Below are 15,808 nucleotides of genomic sequence, written 5' to 3' on the forward strand. Positions count from 1 at the left end.
CAAGAATCCATTTTAGCATCAGGTTGGGAGAGGGTTTTGCAGGGTCCATAAGACATGGAAATAGCAGAGGATCACCCCTACACCCCTGACCCGTGCCCATTCATCAGCTCAAGCCGAGCATGTGCCGACAGCTTCATCATGGCTGGTGCTTACGACTTTCTCTATTTATGTGCCCCTTTCCCTTTTTCTTTTATGCCACAGGAGCAGGGCAGGCTAACTAGGAGAAAGACTCCCCCCACATAAAGGACCTTCAGGGCAAGTGGCTCAATTTGCAGACCTGAAGGGTAGGCCATCACTTCCTGGGCCTGTCTTATTTATTTGTTTGCTTGTTTTGTTTTACTTAAGTAGGCTCCACACCCAGTGTGGAGCCCAACTCAGGGCTTGAACCTGAGATCAAGACCTGAGCCAAGATCAAGAGTTGGATGCTTAACCTACCGAGCCACCCAGGTGCCCCCCTGGGGCTGTTTTAGACACAGCTGCCTCCCTCACCCAGAAGGCTGGTACCTGGGGCATCTATAATTCAGAGGGCCTGAGCACACAGCCGAACGCTGCGTGCCATACCGGTCGTCGCCCTGCCATGCTCCCTTTGCCAAGTGACAAGTGGAAGAAGTCCTTGGCCAGGGTGACTTGGATGCCCAGGTGATTTGACCGAGAGTTCTGGTTTCTGTTCCTGGCCACATCACAGGGCCCCCTGGCTGGGGCACCACGGAGGCCCGAGCGGCATCAGGTAGGCCTGAGATGGTCTGATAAAAGGGAAGGCTCTGGTGAGGCAGCCTCCTTCGTGTCCCTCCAGGCTGCCCCCGCTTCTGACACTGTACATCCTGACAGCTAATCCTCAGCTCTTCGGTTTGCTCTGGAAACCTGGAAATCACCTTTGAAATTTCCCCTCTTTGTTCTCACTGCCAAGGGTAGAGAGGGAAAGGCCTAAGAAGCTGAACTGGGGAGTTTCCAATTCTCGAAGCTGCCCCTACCTGGCTCTGAGAAAGAGATCATGCTGTCTATCAGCACAGACATCGGGGCCTTTCTCCCCAGTCCTGGTGCTTGAGCACTGAGCCCTCCTCCCCTGTTCCCCAAACACACTTGTCCCCAAGGGGGAAACAGATACCAAGGAGAAAGAAGGTGTTGGTGACTACTCAGTCCCTCCAGAGATCTAGCGGTAACCTGAGCAGAGGGGTGTGCTTCAAGGTCACCCAAGGGCATCCCATATCCCCTGGGACATGTAATGGGCCCTCACTGGAACTGGCTGGAGGCTGACCAGATCTTCTAAAACCGGTCTGGGACCAGTTAGAGACTCAGTCTCCTCCAGGCCAAGAATTCCACAGTGCTGCTGGCGACTTCACCACTTGCCCTTTCCAGATCCTTAAGCCCCTGGGAAAAGGCTGAGGGATATCCTGATTGAAAGCCCTGGAAACGCAGCCGGGGCTGTGATGACGGATGTTTTCCGGCTTCCTTTTGGTGATGGTGGCAGGGAGGGGCTGGGAAGGGAAAGGCTTCCCAGGTGGACAGCTTTGATAATTCTCTTCTAGGAGGAAGTAGAGGAAGTCCTTTTCCTATGTCCCCACTCACCTCAGTCCCCAGCCCTCCAAAAGATCCCTGAAGGGTGGCTGACCCAGGCTTTCTCATTTCCCCCTCTGTGAGCTAACAACAGCTCTCAGATCCTTTGGAAGTTGTCCAGGAAGTGCTCACTGGAGAACCCCAGTGTGAACCCTGGGCTCCACTGTGGTCTGGAAGCTGCCTTGCAAGAGCTAGTGGTAAGGAGCTCAAGTGAGGGACACCATGGCACATGACCAATGTGTGGGGGAGGGACTGGGAGGTTGACTTTCAGGCAAGACTCCTGGACCCATCTGTAGGGACTGAGCTGAGTCTGAGCTGAGCTGCCAGTGGATCCTTGGAGAAACTCAGAAGGCATTTAACATATGTGGGCTTTCCTTGACTTGGCCACAAGCAGATGAGCAAGAGGGCCTGTCAGGGCCTAAGGCTTGAAGCATGGGTACTTTAAATAGAATATGCCAGACAGGCCCTAGGGAGACATGACAGGTAGAAGAGACTTTCCTTCTTCTTCTTCTTCTTCTTTTTTTTTTTTTCTTAATTTAAACCCCAGGAATGTTCATTTTTGACCGGTTGTACTTTTATTAAAAAGTATGAATCATGAGCAAGTAGTCATGTAGGAAACTTTATCCTCTGCCCACCCACCCATGGAAAAGGCCAGTGCTGGAAATTAACAGCAGGAAATGAGTGAAGGTAGAAAAGGGGAGTGGGGTGGGGAGCTGCAGCCTTATCTTTGAGGAGCATTTGGGAGGGAAGGGCTCCCCGAGTCTGCTAGCAGGAACAGAGAAGTCTGCCATAACGTACAGAAGACTGTCCCTGCCAGTGAAACCAAACCACCTTTTGAAACTTTCCACTGGGGCCGTCTTGCAGGTGGAGCTCTGCCTGGTGGGGGTGGGAGCAGAGGTGAGGAAAAACAGCAGGAAACGAGCTGTTTCAGGCTTAAAGGTTGTCCAGATGCACTCTGACTTGGTGGAAAGACAGGACTGGGAGTCCCAAGACCTGATTTAACATCCTGACCTTGCTAAGTATCTACTTTACTTTGAGCAGGTTGCTTCATCCTTCTGAGACTAATTTTTATCTTCAAAATCAGAGACAAGGATACCTGCCATTTGAACGGTGGTCAGGGTGGATGATGTGAGGAAATGTATGTGAAGGCAGGTGGCAAAGTGTAAAGCACAGAACAGATATGAGTGCTATCTGCATATCAGTTCACCTCCACTCAAAAAAAGACTCAGGGTCTAACCTGGAGGAGGCGTCACCCCCAACTCCCTCCCAGCCAGCAGAGGCAGAGCCTTCCCTGCCCACCCCATGCTAACTGTTAAGGCTTGCCCTATATCTCCAGCATCTCCAAGACCATGGCTTTTTTTTTTTTTTTTTTTTTTTTTTTTTTGGCCTAGTGGAAAGGAGCTGGGAAATATGGCTTTGGCCAGTGCAGGAGAAGGGCCCTTTATGTGTACCAGCAAAGACCCAATTGTTACTGAATCCAAACTGGGCTGCTTTTCCCAATTATCTCCACTACTCTTCTGGTCTCCATTTTTAGATGCCAAGTTTTAACTCAGAACAAAAGCTCCTGTCGGGACTGATTTATAATGCAGATTTGCTGACTGGGCCCTCCAGTGTTCCTCTCCTCCAGGACTGCGCAGCTTGAAGTCCCCACCAAAGCCTTGGGGCTCCAGTCTCTTTACCTCTGTCCTTTGCCCCTAGCCAAGAGGAGGCATCTGTGTCTGGGTGCCGATGGGGCGGCTTCCCTGGGGTTTGTCCACCTGCCCAGCTCTGAGGACCAGCTGGCAAGGTCCACGCCAGCACCACTCCAGCGGAGCAGGCCAGAGCTACAAGTGACTTCTAGGAGCTGCTGTGGGCGGAGGCAGGCGGTTCTTAAAGGTGGTAGCTCTCCAGCGCGCCTTTCCCTCAGCTGCTTTCATCTGAACATTAGGGCTCATGTCACTTGTTACTCAGCCTTCTGGCATCAGAAGGACTCATTTCTTGGGGGCAGGCTCTGTGCAACAGGAGTCTCCCGGAGGGCTGTCTTCCCGGGGAGCTAGCTGGGCAAGGGCGCTGCTGTCCCTCTGTGTGGAGCATGAAAAACAAGGAGCAGACTCTCCGGAGATTAGTGGGTCTAACTGGTTGGTAAAACCCGTTCCAGTCTGACTGCGGGGGCCAGCTGGTGTTGGGGCCAAGAAACGAAGCAGAATTTCGGGCCAAAAGACCCATTCTGGTCTGCCCCAAAAAGGAGCCTCAATTTCCCCGGCACCCCTCCCTCGGATACTCGCCCCGAAGGGGCTTGCCCGCGTTGGTTCCAGTAACTGCTGGGAGCTCCTCGGCCGCATTCCCGAGCCCAGCCGCCCAGCCTTGGGGGACACTTCGGAAAGACCGGGTGAGTCCGATCCCCCCAAGGCAATGCCCGGAATCCCTCCCTCGCCCCACCTCCCCTCGCTTGTGGCGTAGACCGCGACTCCGAGGCGCGGGGCGGCAGGGCGCGTGGAGGGGCAGGGGTCCGAGTCCGCCGGCGGGGAGCCGGCGCGGAGCCGGGGGGGAAAGGGGGCGGGCCGGCGGGTCGCGGCGGGTCGCAGCCCCCTCCTGGGCCGGACCTCGCGTCCCGCCCCCGGCCTCTGCTCGACACCCCCCCCCCACCCCGCCTGACGTCAGGGGGGAGGGGGCGGAGAGCGGCGGCAGCGCTGGTGAAAGACCCGGCGCCCGGCGCGGTGGCGCGGGGAGCCCGAGCCCAGGGGCGCCGAGGAGAGCGGGGACCGAGGGGCGGTGGCAGAGGGGACAGCGGAGGAGGGCGGGCGGGCGCGCGCAGGCGGGCGGAGGCGCGCGGGTAGGGGCGGACCGTGATCCGAGCCGAACGCGAGGGCGGCGCCCAGGGATTCAAGCCGTAAAGAAGAGGTGAGTGAGGCCAGGGTTGCGCGGGGCCGGAGCACCAGGGCTACGGGGCCGCCGCTTTGTCCCCCGACTCGCGCAGGAGCCGCCGCATGCGCGAGGGACAGGGTCTGGGGGCGCACGGAGGGCTAGCGGCGGGGACAGCAGTCGGTCCGAGATCCTTCCTGCGCTCCCCGCGGGCTGGCCGGCGGGGGCTCGGGAGCCGGGCAAGCAGTGCCCGCAGCCATAGCGTCCCGAGGCGCGCACTGGTCTAGGAGAGCGGGGCTACGAGGAGCGGGGTTCCCCTGTGCTGTCGGGTCGGCGGCCAGGATCCTCTCCCAGGCCCCCGAACTGCCCCCGGCTCCCCCACCCCCGACGGAAAGTTTGGGGCGGGCTTGGACTGAGGCCGATGTTGTGGGATCGGATTTCCCTGCCGCGGCCCCCCGCCCGCCCGACCGCTCCGCTGGGGAGGCGGGTTGTCCTGGAAAGCCAAGCTCCCGACCCGAGCCTGGCCGCCCAGCCCCTGACGGGAGCGCCCGCCCTGCAGCCGCGGAAGCGCGGTTCGCGCCCGGCCGCTCGCGGTGGGCTAGGGTAGGGGGGCGCACCGCCTGGGCCCCGCGCTCCTCCAGCCCCCACCCCACCGGCTGCTCCTGCTTCCCCGCCCTGGGAGGAGCTGGGGGTGGGGGCATCACCGTGCTGGCCGATTCTCGGAGCGCGCCGTGGGGTCCGGCCCGAGCCTTGGGTAAGGGGCAGAGGGAGGGCTGGGGGTGTGTTGGGGGGACGGAGGAAGGAGGGGTGAACGTGTGCCTAGCCCCCCCCCCGCCCTTCCAGTGCTGGGATACTGGGCCGACAGGGGGCGTCCGCCGGCCAGGCTCGCCACGCTCCCTGCGCCTCCGCTTTGTTTGCATTCAAATCCCGGGAGCTGGGGGAGGGGAGAATCTGGGGTGAGTGGGTGACCAAGGACGAGGTCTTGGCGGGGACCCTTTGTTTTGGGGTGAGCAGGTCCCCAGCTTCTGTGTCTCTGTGCCCGGCACTGGAGGGCTGGGGCACTGGCAATTAATGTAGGTGGCTTGCCCAGGCCGGGGTCCCAGGGCGCAATCCCTGAGTTGGAAAGGTTCGTCAGACCCGGGGGGCGGGGGAGCGCAGCAGGCACCGGCCCTGCACCGGGCGTCCCCGGCGGTCGGAGAGGAACCCCTCGCGCTCCCCACCCGCCCCTCTACTCCCCCCACCACCCCCTCCTGAGAGCTTCGCCAGGAGATCCCTGATTAGACCGGAGCCGGTTCTGTTGTCCCGCCGCCCCAAAGCGTGAGGGCTAGTGTCTCCTAGGAGGCTGTGCAAGGAACAGGATGAGGCCCTGGTCATTTCCACGCCCATCCCACCCACTTCCTGCCTCCCGTCTTGGGCAACAAAGGGGCCTCGGGAAGCTGGGCCCCTTCGGCTCCCGGCCCCACTTCGGCCCTGATGATTTGGAATCAGGGTTTGGGGCTCTGCCTGGCTATTGTCTGGGGGGAGGGGAGAGGCTGGGGCTGGGACCCCCGCAGGGCTGGCTCCATCAGGTCCCCTCCCGGAGCAGGGGAGGGGTGGGGGGAAGGGGGCTTCTGCAACCGCCCACCCACTGTATACCCTTTTACCCAGCCAAGGGGTTTGCGTGCCAAAAGATCTTGGGGCTGGCTGGAGCACGAGTGGGGGCAGGTCCTGCTCCCAGAGGTTATTTTAAGAAATCCTCAAATCTGTCAGGCCTGAATGTGGGGGAAGGGGTCCCCTTTTAATTTCTTAAACAACTTCCTGTTGGGAGGGAGTGGGTGAGGGCCTGGAGGCCAGAGAAGGTTTCTTGGAGTGTCCAACCCTCCAGCTGACTCAGCTCCTCCCCTCCCCTCTGGGGTTCCCACCTCCTTTGGAATCTGTGGGGGCTGAGGCCAGGTGTTGGGGGGAACCAAGTCTCAGCTTCAAGGATTGGGTAAGGAGGGAACCCAGGAGGCTTCTGGGGAGGCTGATCAGGTCATATGTCCTGTCAGTGCCTCCCGGCTTGGGCTTGTGTGGGCCCCCTTCCGGTCTGTTTTCTCTGGCTGTGATTCTGACCCTTTCTTTTCCCCCAGCAGGGCAGCTGGCCTGGAGCTTAGAGGCATTTGCCATGGCCCCACACTGGGCTGTCTGGCTGCTGGCAGTGGGGCTGTGTGGCCTGGGCATTGGGGCTGAGATGTGGTGGAACCTGGTGCCCCGGAAGACCGTATCTTCTGGGGGTGAGTGACTAAAGTCCTGAGGAGGAAGACCAGTGTGGGGAGGGGAGGCCAGGAGGGACTGCAGCAGGGAGAGGAGCAGTTGCCTCTAGATATGCCAGCTTTATTCTGCTCTCGGGCTCAAAGCCTACAGGTGACACAGCTGTCCAAGAAATGGGAGTGAGTGGCCCCAGGGACCCAGAACTGGTAGTCCTGGGATATCTCTTCTTCAGATGATTAGGACTTGGCTGCGCCTGTTATGCAAGGAAGAGAGACCCTTCTCTTCTGTATCATTCTCCCCATACCTTAATTCTGGAACTAGCACTTGCACTGAGAGCCCACTGAGAGAAAACAGAGCCCGGATAGGCATAAGGCAAAGAGTGTCATCACCCCCCTCCCCAAAGTCCTCCTAGCTTTTTGCCCCCAGGAGCCCCCTTATCAACCATAATACACCCCCTCTGCTACCTTGACACTTGTGCCCTCTGGTGGCTCTGGATGTGTTTACGCATGTGCTCGTGGTGGGGGGACAGCAGACCTGACAGCCCTTTGATAGCCTTTTGCACACGCACACACCTGTATTAAGAGGTGATGTCAGGTGTTTGTATCATCAGTGCACTCTGGGGACCTGGGATGAGCTCACCTCCCACAGGCTCCACTCTGCTGCTAATGAAGCCCTCCCTTGCCAGCCTGTGTCTGGCTCCAAAGGCTCAGGCTGGTTTAGGGGGACCCTGAGGACAGGTCAGCAGCTATTTGGGGGCTGATGTAGGAATTCTCTGTCATAGTGTCGTAGTGTCATAGTGCCTTGCGTGGTGAATAGTAACAGGGCTTCAGTGCCTTCTCTGGTTCCCCCGACCACCCTGGCCTGGCCTTCCAGCCCCAGTTCAGTCTCCCTCATTCCCACCTGTCCCAGTGGCCAGCCGTGTTTGGATCTCTGGCAGCCTGGATTTGGGTCCCGCTGGACTGAAGAGTGTCCTCAGGCAAGCAGTGCTTACAGCTTCAACTTTAGTACTCTCTGCTGTGCCAAATCCCGGACTGGGGCCTGGCCGGAGCCTGATGTACGCAGCGGGTAGCAGGCAGCAAAGAAGGAAGCAGTAGCAGAGGAAGCAGGGAGGGGGAAGAGCCCAGTTCTGTAGCCAGAGGTGCTGTTGACCCTGAGAGTGAGGGCCATCAGTCTGATGGCTTCCTCTGGCCGGAAGCTGTGGCTGAGATATCCTTCCTTCCTCCTCACCAGCCCAGATTTGCTGCCTCCCAGGCTGGGAAAGGCCAGGGAGGCTTGGAGGGAGCTGTCAGAGCCAAAAGGCTATTAGAGAAGGCTCTTTATTGCTGGTCAGGGTGCTTAGCTGGCATCCGCTTGTGGGGTGCTAGCTGTAATGTGGGGCAGCAGGGGTGATTAGGCCCAGGAGACCACTGTACAGAGGAAGGCTGATACTGTGGGGAAGAGGATGCCTGGAGCCCCGGGAAGGCCTCTGCCCATTCACCACCCTGCTCACTCCCTCTCTTGTCTCCCCGCCCACCCCTGCTTCTTCGCCCTGCAGAGTTGGCTGCAGTAGTCCGGCGGTTCTCCCAAACGGGCATCCAGGACTTCCTGACGTTGACCCTGACTGAGCAGACCGGGCTTCTGTACGTGGGGGCCCGGGAGGCCCTGTTTGCCTTCAGCGTGGAGGCTCTGGAGCTGCAAGGAGCGGTGAGAGGTGGGGGAGTGGGAGGCACACAGGTGTGGGGAGAGTGGCAGGACCCAAAGGGGCTTAACCTGATGAAGCTGTCCCCTCAGCCCTGTTCTTCCTTGTGGAAATCTTGCCCAGTTTCCATTCCCACCCTTCTAGCAGAGCAGACATGCTGCTTTCCCTCCTCTGCAGCTTTGCGGCATTCTGGGGCTTCTGTTCTCCGTTGAAATAAACTCCCGGACAATGGGGACTGTGTACGCTCCCTTGTGGTGTCCCCATGTAGCTGCCACGAGCCATGCCTGTGGCAGATACTCAGGGCACGTGCTCAGTGGCTACTTGGGATGTTGATGTCTCCCCCCACCCCCTTCCCAGATCTCATGGGAAGCACCTGCTGAGAAGAAGGCCGAGTGCATCCAGAAAGGGAAGAGCAACCAGGTGGGTGCTCAGGATACGGCCAGGAGAGCCAGAACCACCCCCCCCATAATTCTGTTGGCCAGGCCTGCAGTTGTCCCCTACCTCCACCCTCTCCCTTTGTTCCAGACAAAGGGAGGGGTCCTTGTGTCAACCATGTCCCATGTTCTCCTAACTCTGAGTGAACCCTTCTCTCCCCAGACGGAATGTTTCAACTTCATCCGCTTCCTGCAGCCCTACAACACATCCCACCTGTACGTCTGTGGGACCTATGCCTTCCAGCCCAAGTGCACCTACATCGTGAGTGCTGCTTTCTCCCCTCAGCCGCCATCCTACTCTGGGACCCAGCCCTACTCTGGGACCCCCCCCACCCCGGGCGCTTCCGCATTGTCTCTTCCCTGCCCCTAGGACATGCTCACCTTCACTTTGGAGCGTGGAGAATTTGAGGATGGGAAGGGGAAGTGTCCCTATGACCCAGCTAAGGGCCACACTGGCCTCCTTGTGGGTGAGTGGCTGTCCCCACGGCAGGCTGGGGGAGTATCCTACCCCAACCCCCCCCCCCCCCCCCCCCCCCCCCCCATTGTGGATCTGTGTGGCCTGAACGAAGTTTTATGTCACTTCTGGCCTGCCTGATCCACTGTCTTCCGTAGACGGCGAGCTGTACTCAGCCACGCTCAACAACTTCCTGGGTACAGAGCCAGTTATCCTGCGCAACATGGGGCCTCACCACTCCATGAAGACAGAGTACCTGGCCTTCTGGCTCAACGGTGAGCCCCAAGGAGCTTGCGTGGGGCCCAGGGGGAGCCGTGGGTGAGAGGCCCTGCAGCACCCGCCCTGCTAACCCTCCTCCCCTTCCCATAGAACCTCATTTTGTAGGCTCTGCCTACATCCCAGAGAGCGTGGGCAGCTTCACAGGGGACGATGACAAGGTCTACTTCTTCTTCAGTGAGCGGGCAGTGGAGTATGACTGCTATGCAGAGCAGGTGGTGGCTCGGGTGGCCCGTGTCTGCAAGGTACGGAATCCTGTGGTGAGTGGGGAGCCCCGGGAGGCCTGGTGGCTGAGCGGGCCTGCCCAGCAGTGTCCCCTTGCTATCTGCCAGGGGGACATGGGGGGGTGCGCGGACCTTGCAGAGGAAGTGGACCACGTTCCTGAAGGCGAGGCTGGTGTGCTCGGCCCCGGACTGGCAGCTCTACTTCAATCAGCTGCAGGCCCTGCACACCCTGCGAGATGCCTCTTGGCACAACACCACCTTCTTTGGGGTTTTTCGGGCGCGATGGTGAGTCGGCTGGGAACCCTGGGGGGCCGGGGGGGAGGGGGGTTGCCCAGGAGGGATGGTTGGGGATGCAGGCCACTGGGTAAAGGCTTAAGTGGTCCACTGACCAGAAGGCAAGGAGGATGTTGGGCATCTGCCCCTCTCCGAGTTCCCCCTCCCCCCGGGGAGGTGTGCAGTGCCCTTGCCCCTGCGGTAGGTTAGAGCCAACGTGACATTGCACACAGCCACGACTGCTTTGTGTGTGGGGAGGGGGCTACCTTCCCGGTCCATGCCATGAGCTGGGGTAAAGTGGACACCACACCTCACCCTTGGGTTCCCTCCTTTGCTATGACAGGGGTGATGTGGACTTGTCAGCGGTCTGCGAGTACCAGCTGGAAGAGATCCAGAGGGTATTTGAGGGTCCCTACAAGGAGTACCGTGAGCAAGCCCAGAAGTGGGGCCGCTATACCGACCCCGTCCCCAGCCCACGGCCTGGCTCAGTGAGTCCTCCGGGATGGGGATGGGCTCCCGCCCTCAGCCGCAGTAGCTCTCCACCATGCTGACAGCTCTCCCCTCCTCCCCCCTGCCCCCGCTCCACCCCCACTCCCCAGTGCATCAACAACTGGCACCGACGCCACGGCTACACCAGTTCTCTGGAGCTGCCGGACAACACCCTCAACTTCATCAAGAAGCACCCACTGATGGAGGAGCAGGTAGGGCCCCGGTGGGGCCGGCCCCTGCTCGTGAAGAAGGACACCAACTTCACCCATCTGGTGGCTGACCGGGTTACAGGGCTTGACGCAGCCACCTATACGGTGCTGTTCATTGGCACAGGTAGGCACCTGGGGAGGCGGGTGTGGCTGCTGGAAACTGGGTAAAGGCCTGTGTGTGTCGGGGTGGGGAGATCTAGAGATGCCCCAGGGGCCCCATGCCCTCTCGTTCATGCCTGTCCTCCCCAACCACCCACAGGAGATGGCTGGCTGCTCAAGGCCGTGAGCCTGGGCCCCTGGGTCCACCTGATCGAGGAGCTGCAGGTGTTTGACCAGGAGCCTGTGGAAAGCTTGGTCCTGTCCCAGAGCAAGGTAGTAATCAGGCCCCGTCCACCACTGTCCCTACACCTTCCCGACCAGGACAGGGCTGGGGAGGCACTAGAACACACCTCGCTTAGCTTGGGGCGAATTCCAGGAAACAAGCGCGCTAACGGAATCTGCTTGGCGGCTGGCGGGCATTATATATAGCCAGGTCCCCGTGGGGCAGTGTTCCCAGAATTGGGCCTTGGCAGTGGCTCGCCACGCTTCCGTCAGACCCCTCGAGGTTGTGCTGTGCCTCTGTGACCTACAGCCTCTTCTCTATGGTGCTGTGGTAGTTGGGGCCCCTGGGGTTCATGCTGCCCTCATGCTGCTGGCTGTCTTTGCGCCCCCATCCCCCCAGGTCCAGCCCAGCCCGGTCCTGGCCCTCCGCTCCCTTTGCTGTTGGCCTGAAGTGCTGCTTGCACCCACCCTTCCTTCTGGCTGGCTTGTGACTCCCGTGAACTTTCATGTGCTCGCCCTTGACCAACTGTTCTGGCTCAGATTGTTCCCCAGAACGTGGAATAATGGCAGAAAGAAAGTCCGTAGTTGAAGAAACACACAGATTGGCAGTGAGCATTCAAACAGAGGAAAACACCTTATGCTATGCCCGTGCTATTGTGAGGACTGATGGGCCTAGCGGAAAACAGGCTTCCTGCACTATTTATACTGCACTGAAGCGTGTGTGTGTGTGTGTGTGTGTGTGTGTGTGAGATTATATTCCTCAGCCTCGCACTTCCACTGTTCCAGTCTAAGAAGGTCATGTCTCTAAGGTGCTTAGGATTGTGTCTGGCTTGTAGTAAGCCTGGGGTGCGTTCTTCAGTCCTTCGATTTCCCTCCTCAGAGTTTAGCACTGCGCCCTTCCTCCTCGGGCCCCTTTGCCCTCGTGCTCCCACGCAGCCGTTGGAGCTGCCCCCCAGGCCATGTCCCCCCCCCTGGCTGAGCCTCCTGCGCCCCGCTTCTCTTGCAGAAACTGCTCTTTGCGGGCTCCCGCTCTCAGCTGGTCCAGCTGCCCCTGGCTGACTGCGCAAAGTACCGCTCCTGTGCCGACTGCGTCCTCGCTCGGGACCCCTACTGTGCCTGGAGCGTCAACACCAGCCGCTGCGTGGCTGTGGGTGGCCCCTCGGGGTGAGTGGGGCTCGGCACGTGCTGGGACCGGGGTGGGAGCCAGGGTGGTTGGAGCCCCAGTGCCCATGGACCCTGTTTCCCCAACCAGGTCCTTGCTGATCCAGCACGTGACGGTCCTGGACACCTCAAGCATTTGCAACCGTGGCAATAAAAAAGGTGAGCTGCCTTTTTTCTCCCTCTCCCCAGTAGGACGGGCCCCGGGTTCCCTGTGCTAACTCTGCTCACTCTCTCTACTACTGCAGTCAGGCTCACACCCAAAAACATCACCGTGGTGGCGGGCACAGACCTGGTGCTGCCATGCCGCCTCTCTTCCAACTTGGCCCACGCCCGCTGGACCTTCGGGGGCCGGGACCTCCCCGCGGAACAGCCAGGCTCCTTCCTCTATGACGCCCGCCTGCAGGCCCTGGTCGTGATGGCTGCCCAGCCCCGCCACGCCGGCGCCTACCACTGCTTTTCAGAGGAGCAGGGGGCGCGGCTGGCTGCCGAAGGCTACCTGGTGGCCGTGGTGGCTGGCCCATCGGTGACCCTGGAGGCTCGGGCGCCCTTGGAAAACCTGGGGCTGGTGTGGCTGGCTGTGGTGGCCCTGGGGGCCGTGTGTCTGGTCCTGCTGCTGCTTGTTCTGTCGCTGCGCCGGCGGCTGCGGGAGGAGCTGGAGAAGGGTGCCAAGGCGGCAGAGAGGACCCTGGTGTACCCCCTGGAGCTGCCCAAGGAGCCCACCAGTCCCCCCTTCAGGCCTGGCCCGGAGACTGACGAGAAGCTCTGGGATCCCGTCGGCTACTACTACTCGGACGGCTCGCTCAAGATTGTGCCTGGACACGCGCGGTGCCAGCCCGGGGGCGGGCCCCCCTCTCCACCTCCTGGCATCCCCGGCCAGCCCCTGCCTTCTCCGACCCGGCTTCACCTGGGGGGTGGGCGGAACTCAAATGCCAATGGCTACGTGCGCTTACAGCTGGGAGGGGAGGACCGCGGTGGGCTGGGGCACCCACTGCCTGAGCTGGCCGACGAACTGAGGCGCAAGCTACAGCAGCGTCAGCCACTGCCGGACTCCAATCCCGAGGAGTCCTCCGTATGAGGGGCCCCACCGCCTCGCAGGGGCAGCGTGGGACGCGCGGCTCCTCCGTTTTTGCACAGGCACCAGCTACCTCAGGGACATGGCGCGGGCACCGGCTCGGACTGGGGCAGACCCTGCCCCGCACCTGCCCGGCCATGAGGACCTGCTCCGCTCAGCACGGGCACTGCCACTTGGTGTGGCTCACCAGGGCACCCGCCTCCCAGAAGGCATCTTCCTCCTCTCTGTGAGGGGCTGTGAATCACGGACACATGGGACCCCAGCCGCCAAAACGTTTCAGGCAGAAGTTGGAGATGTGGGTGTGTTTGTATCTAGGTGTATGTGTATGTGGGTGTGTGCATGTGTGTGTGACCTAGTCTTCTTGTTTCTCTGTGTGTATGTGTGTATGTGGGTGTGTATGAGGTAGTTTTTCTTTTTCTGTCCAGTCTTCCCTTGGCCTGGGGTCCTCCTGGTGAGTCATTGGAGCTATGAAGGGGAAGGGGTCGTATCACTTTGCCTCTCCTACCCCCGTCTGTCCCCCATGGGGGTCAGTGATGTACATAATGGGGGTGGGCTGGGCAGGGTGCTGTGCCCCTTTTGGGAAGTCCAGGGCTCTGGGGTGGGCCTGGTCCTGCTCCTAGGGCTGTGAATGTTTTCAGGGTGGGGGGAGGGAGATGGATTCTCCTGTGTGTTTGGGGCAAGGGTGGGAGGGGCCTCCCACTTGGCCCTGGGGTTCAGTGGTATTTTATACTTGTCCTCCCTTATTGGGCGGGGAAAGGTTGTGGGGGGGGGGGGGGGGGGAGGAGGAGGGGAGAGGAGAGAGGGTGGGCATGCTGTGGATATTGCATATCCTCTCCCAGCCCTAGGAGGAGGGCTCCTAACAGTGTAACTTATTGTGTCCCCGCGTATTTATTTGTTGTAAATATTTGAGTATTTTTATATTGACAAATAAAATCAAGAAAACAGTAAGTGTTACTGTGATAAGGGTAAGGCATTTGGGCCAAAACCTTCTGGGCAGGACTAGCCTCACCTCCCCATAGTTCTAGTGCAGCTGTCCCTAATGTTGTCCCTGCCTGCTTGTGCCAGAGGGAGGATAGTCCAGGCTCCAGTGTTTTCCCACAGTGGTAGCTGTGGGGCTGGGAACCAGACCAGGGCCACAGCCTCCTGGGAGTCAGCTTTGGCTTCTGGTCAGAGGGAGAAGTTAGGGCATTGGGACAAGGCGGGAGAGGAGGGGCCTGGCTTCCCAGAACTATGGGGAGAGGGAAGTGGGAGTGCGGGGCTAAAGGAAGGGGACTTCCTAGAAAGAGCTTAAGGTTGTATGGACTAGGTTGTGTAAGGATGGGGCTCCCAATTAGCCTAGGGGAGGAAAGGTAGTTACTTCCAGAAGACTTTCAGCCTTCTTCCTACCCTCCAGGAATTTAGTCTTGAATGCTCCGGCTATGTGGAACATGGAACTTTCCCCGCCACCCCACAGTGTGCACCAAGCCACCAGCCTATGCAAGGAATAGGTACAGGGAGGGCCCAGATATTTGTAAGGAAAGGAAGACCTACCCTGGATTCTGTAATTCGTGCCCACAGATGAAGGCAGTCGTGAAATGGGCTCCCTTCATTTGACTGATCTGGAGGGCCTGCGGTGGCTAAAAGGGGCTGCTGCCCTGTGTCCTTAGCTTTAGGAAAGGGCTGTGATGGGGGCGCCTGGGTGGCTCAGTGGGTTAAAACCTCTGCCTTCCGTTCAGGTCATGATCCCAGGGTCTTAGGATCGAGCCCCACATCCTGCTCTCTGCTAAGCGGGGAGCCTGCTTCCCTTCCTCTCTCTCTGCCTGCCTTTCTGCCTAATTGTGATCTCTGTCAAATAAATAAAATCTTAAAAAAAAAAAAAAAAAGGCTGTGATGGCCGACTTCTGGGTCATTAACCTCAGCCCCCAGGATGTTTTGATACATGAAGATTGATACAGTAAACTCCGCTCCCACTGGGGCTGGGTGGTTTGGCACAACCCAAGGCTCTGTTCTTGCCCTTGGGGCGTAAGTGCTCCTAGTGGCAAAGGTGGTGGCCACCTGCCTCCCACGGGTTTTCAGGAAATGGGCAGGAGGCACGAGAGCAGGGAAGGGAAAGCGAGGTCACTGGGCCTGGGGTGGTGCCGAGAAATGGGGCGGACCTTGGGGCGCGCCCGGCGACTCCCTGCCCTAGGGAAACCAGTGGGACACAGGGAACCGTGGAGGGCTGGGCTCTGGAGGGCGGCCGATCCGCCCACTGCGTCCCCACACCCTACAAGGCTGGCGGCCCCGGGGCCGTCCGCCTGCTGCCCAGATCTGGTGACCCAGCGCAGCACCCTCGGCACTCCGCTTAGCCTGGGGCGCCCTCGCGCGGCGGCCTCGGAGCACGGTGCAACACCACAAGCCCCGCCCCGCCACCTCGATTGGTTCCGGAACCAAAGCCCCCGGGGTCGGCCTCCGAGGACGGCCTCCGAGGACGGCCTCCGAGGACTGGCGCCGCCGCCGTGCGGACTGATCCCAGTCCCTGGCTCTGGCGCTGCTCCGTCGGCCCCGCCCCCCTCGCTACGCCGCGGCCGCGCGTGCGCACAACAGCCGGGGCGGAGCCAGCTCCGGGGTCGAC

General features: G+C 60.1%; 1 protein-coding gene across 1 annotated transcript; it reads left to right on the top strand.

Annotated features, from left to right (window-relative positions):
• The first annotated feature begins 3,902 nt into the window (after window positions 1-3,902).
• On the top strand, window positions 3,903-13,586 carry SEMA4C (semaphorin 4C). Its single transcript, XM_032877910.1, is given in 16 exon segments — window positions 3,903-3,922; window positions 6,504-6,647; window positions 8,159-8,307; window positions 8,660-8,722; window positions 8,900-8,998; window positions 9,107-9,203; window positions 9,349-9,465; window positions 9,560-9,711; window positions 9,799-9,807; window positions 9,809-9,975; window positions 10,307-10,451; window positions 10,563-10,785; window positions 10,921-11,033; window positions 11,989-12,146; window positions 12,235-12,302; window positions 12,389-13,586. Coding segments are annotated over 15 exon segments (2,499 nt in total). The 5' UTR covers window positions 3,903-3,922; window positions 6,504-6,538; the 3' UTR covers window positions 13,219-13,586.
• Window positions 13,587-15,808: the final 2,222 nt, after the last annotated feature.

The sequence above is a fragment of the Lontra canadensis genome, unplaced genomic scaffold (genome assembly GCF_010015895.1).
Source record: "Lontra canadensis isolate GAN:19392208 unplaced genomic scaffold, GSC_riverotter_1.0 scaffold61, whole genome shotgun sequence".
In the NCBI taxonomy this organism is placed as follows: domain Eukaryota; kingdom Metazoa; phylum Chordata; class Mammalia; order Carnivora; family Mustelidae; genus Lontra; species Lontra canadensis.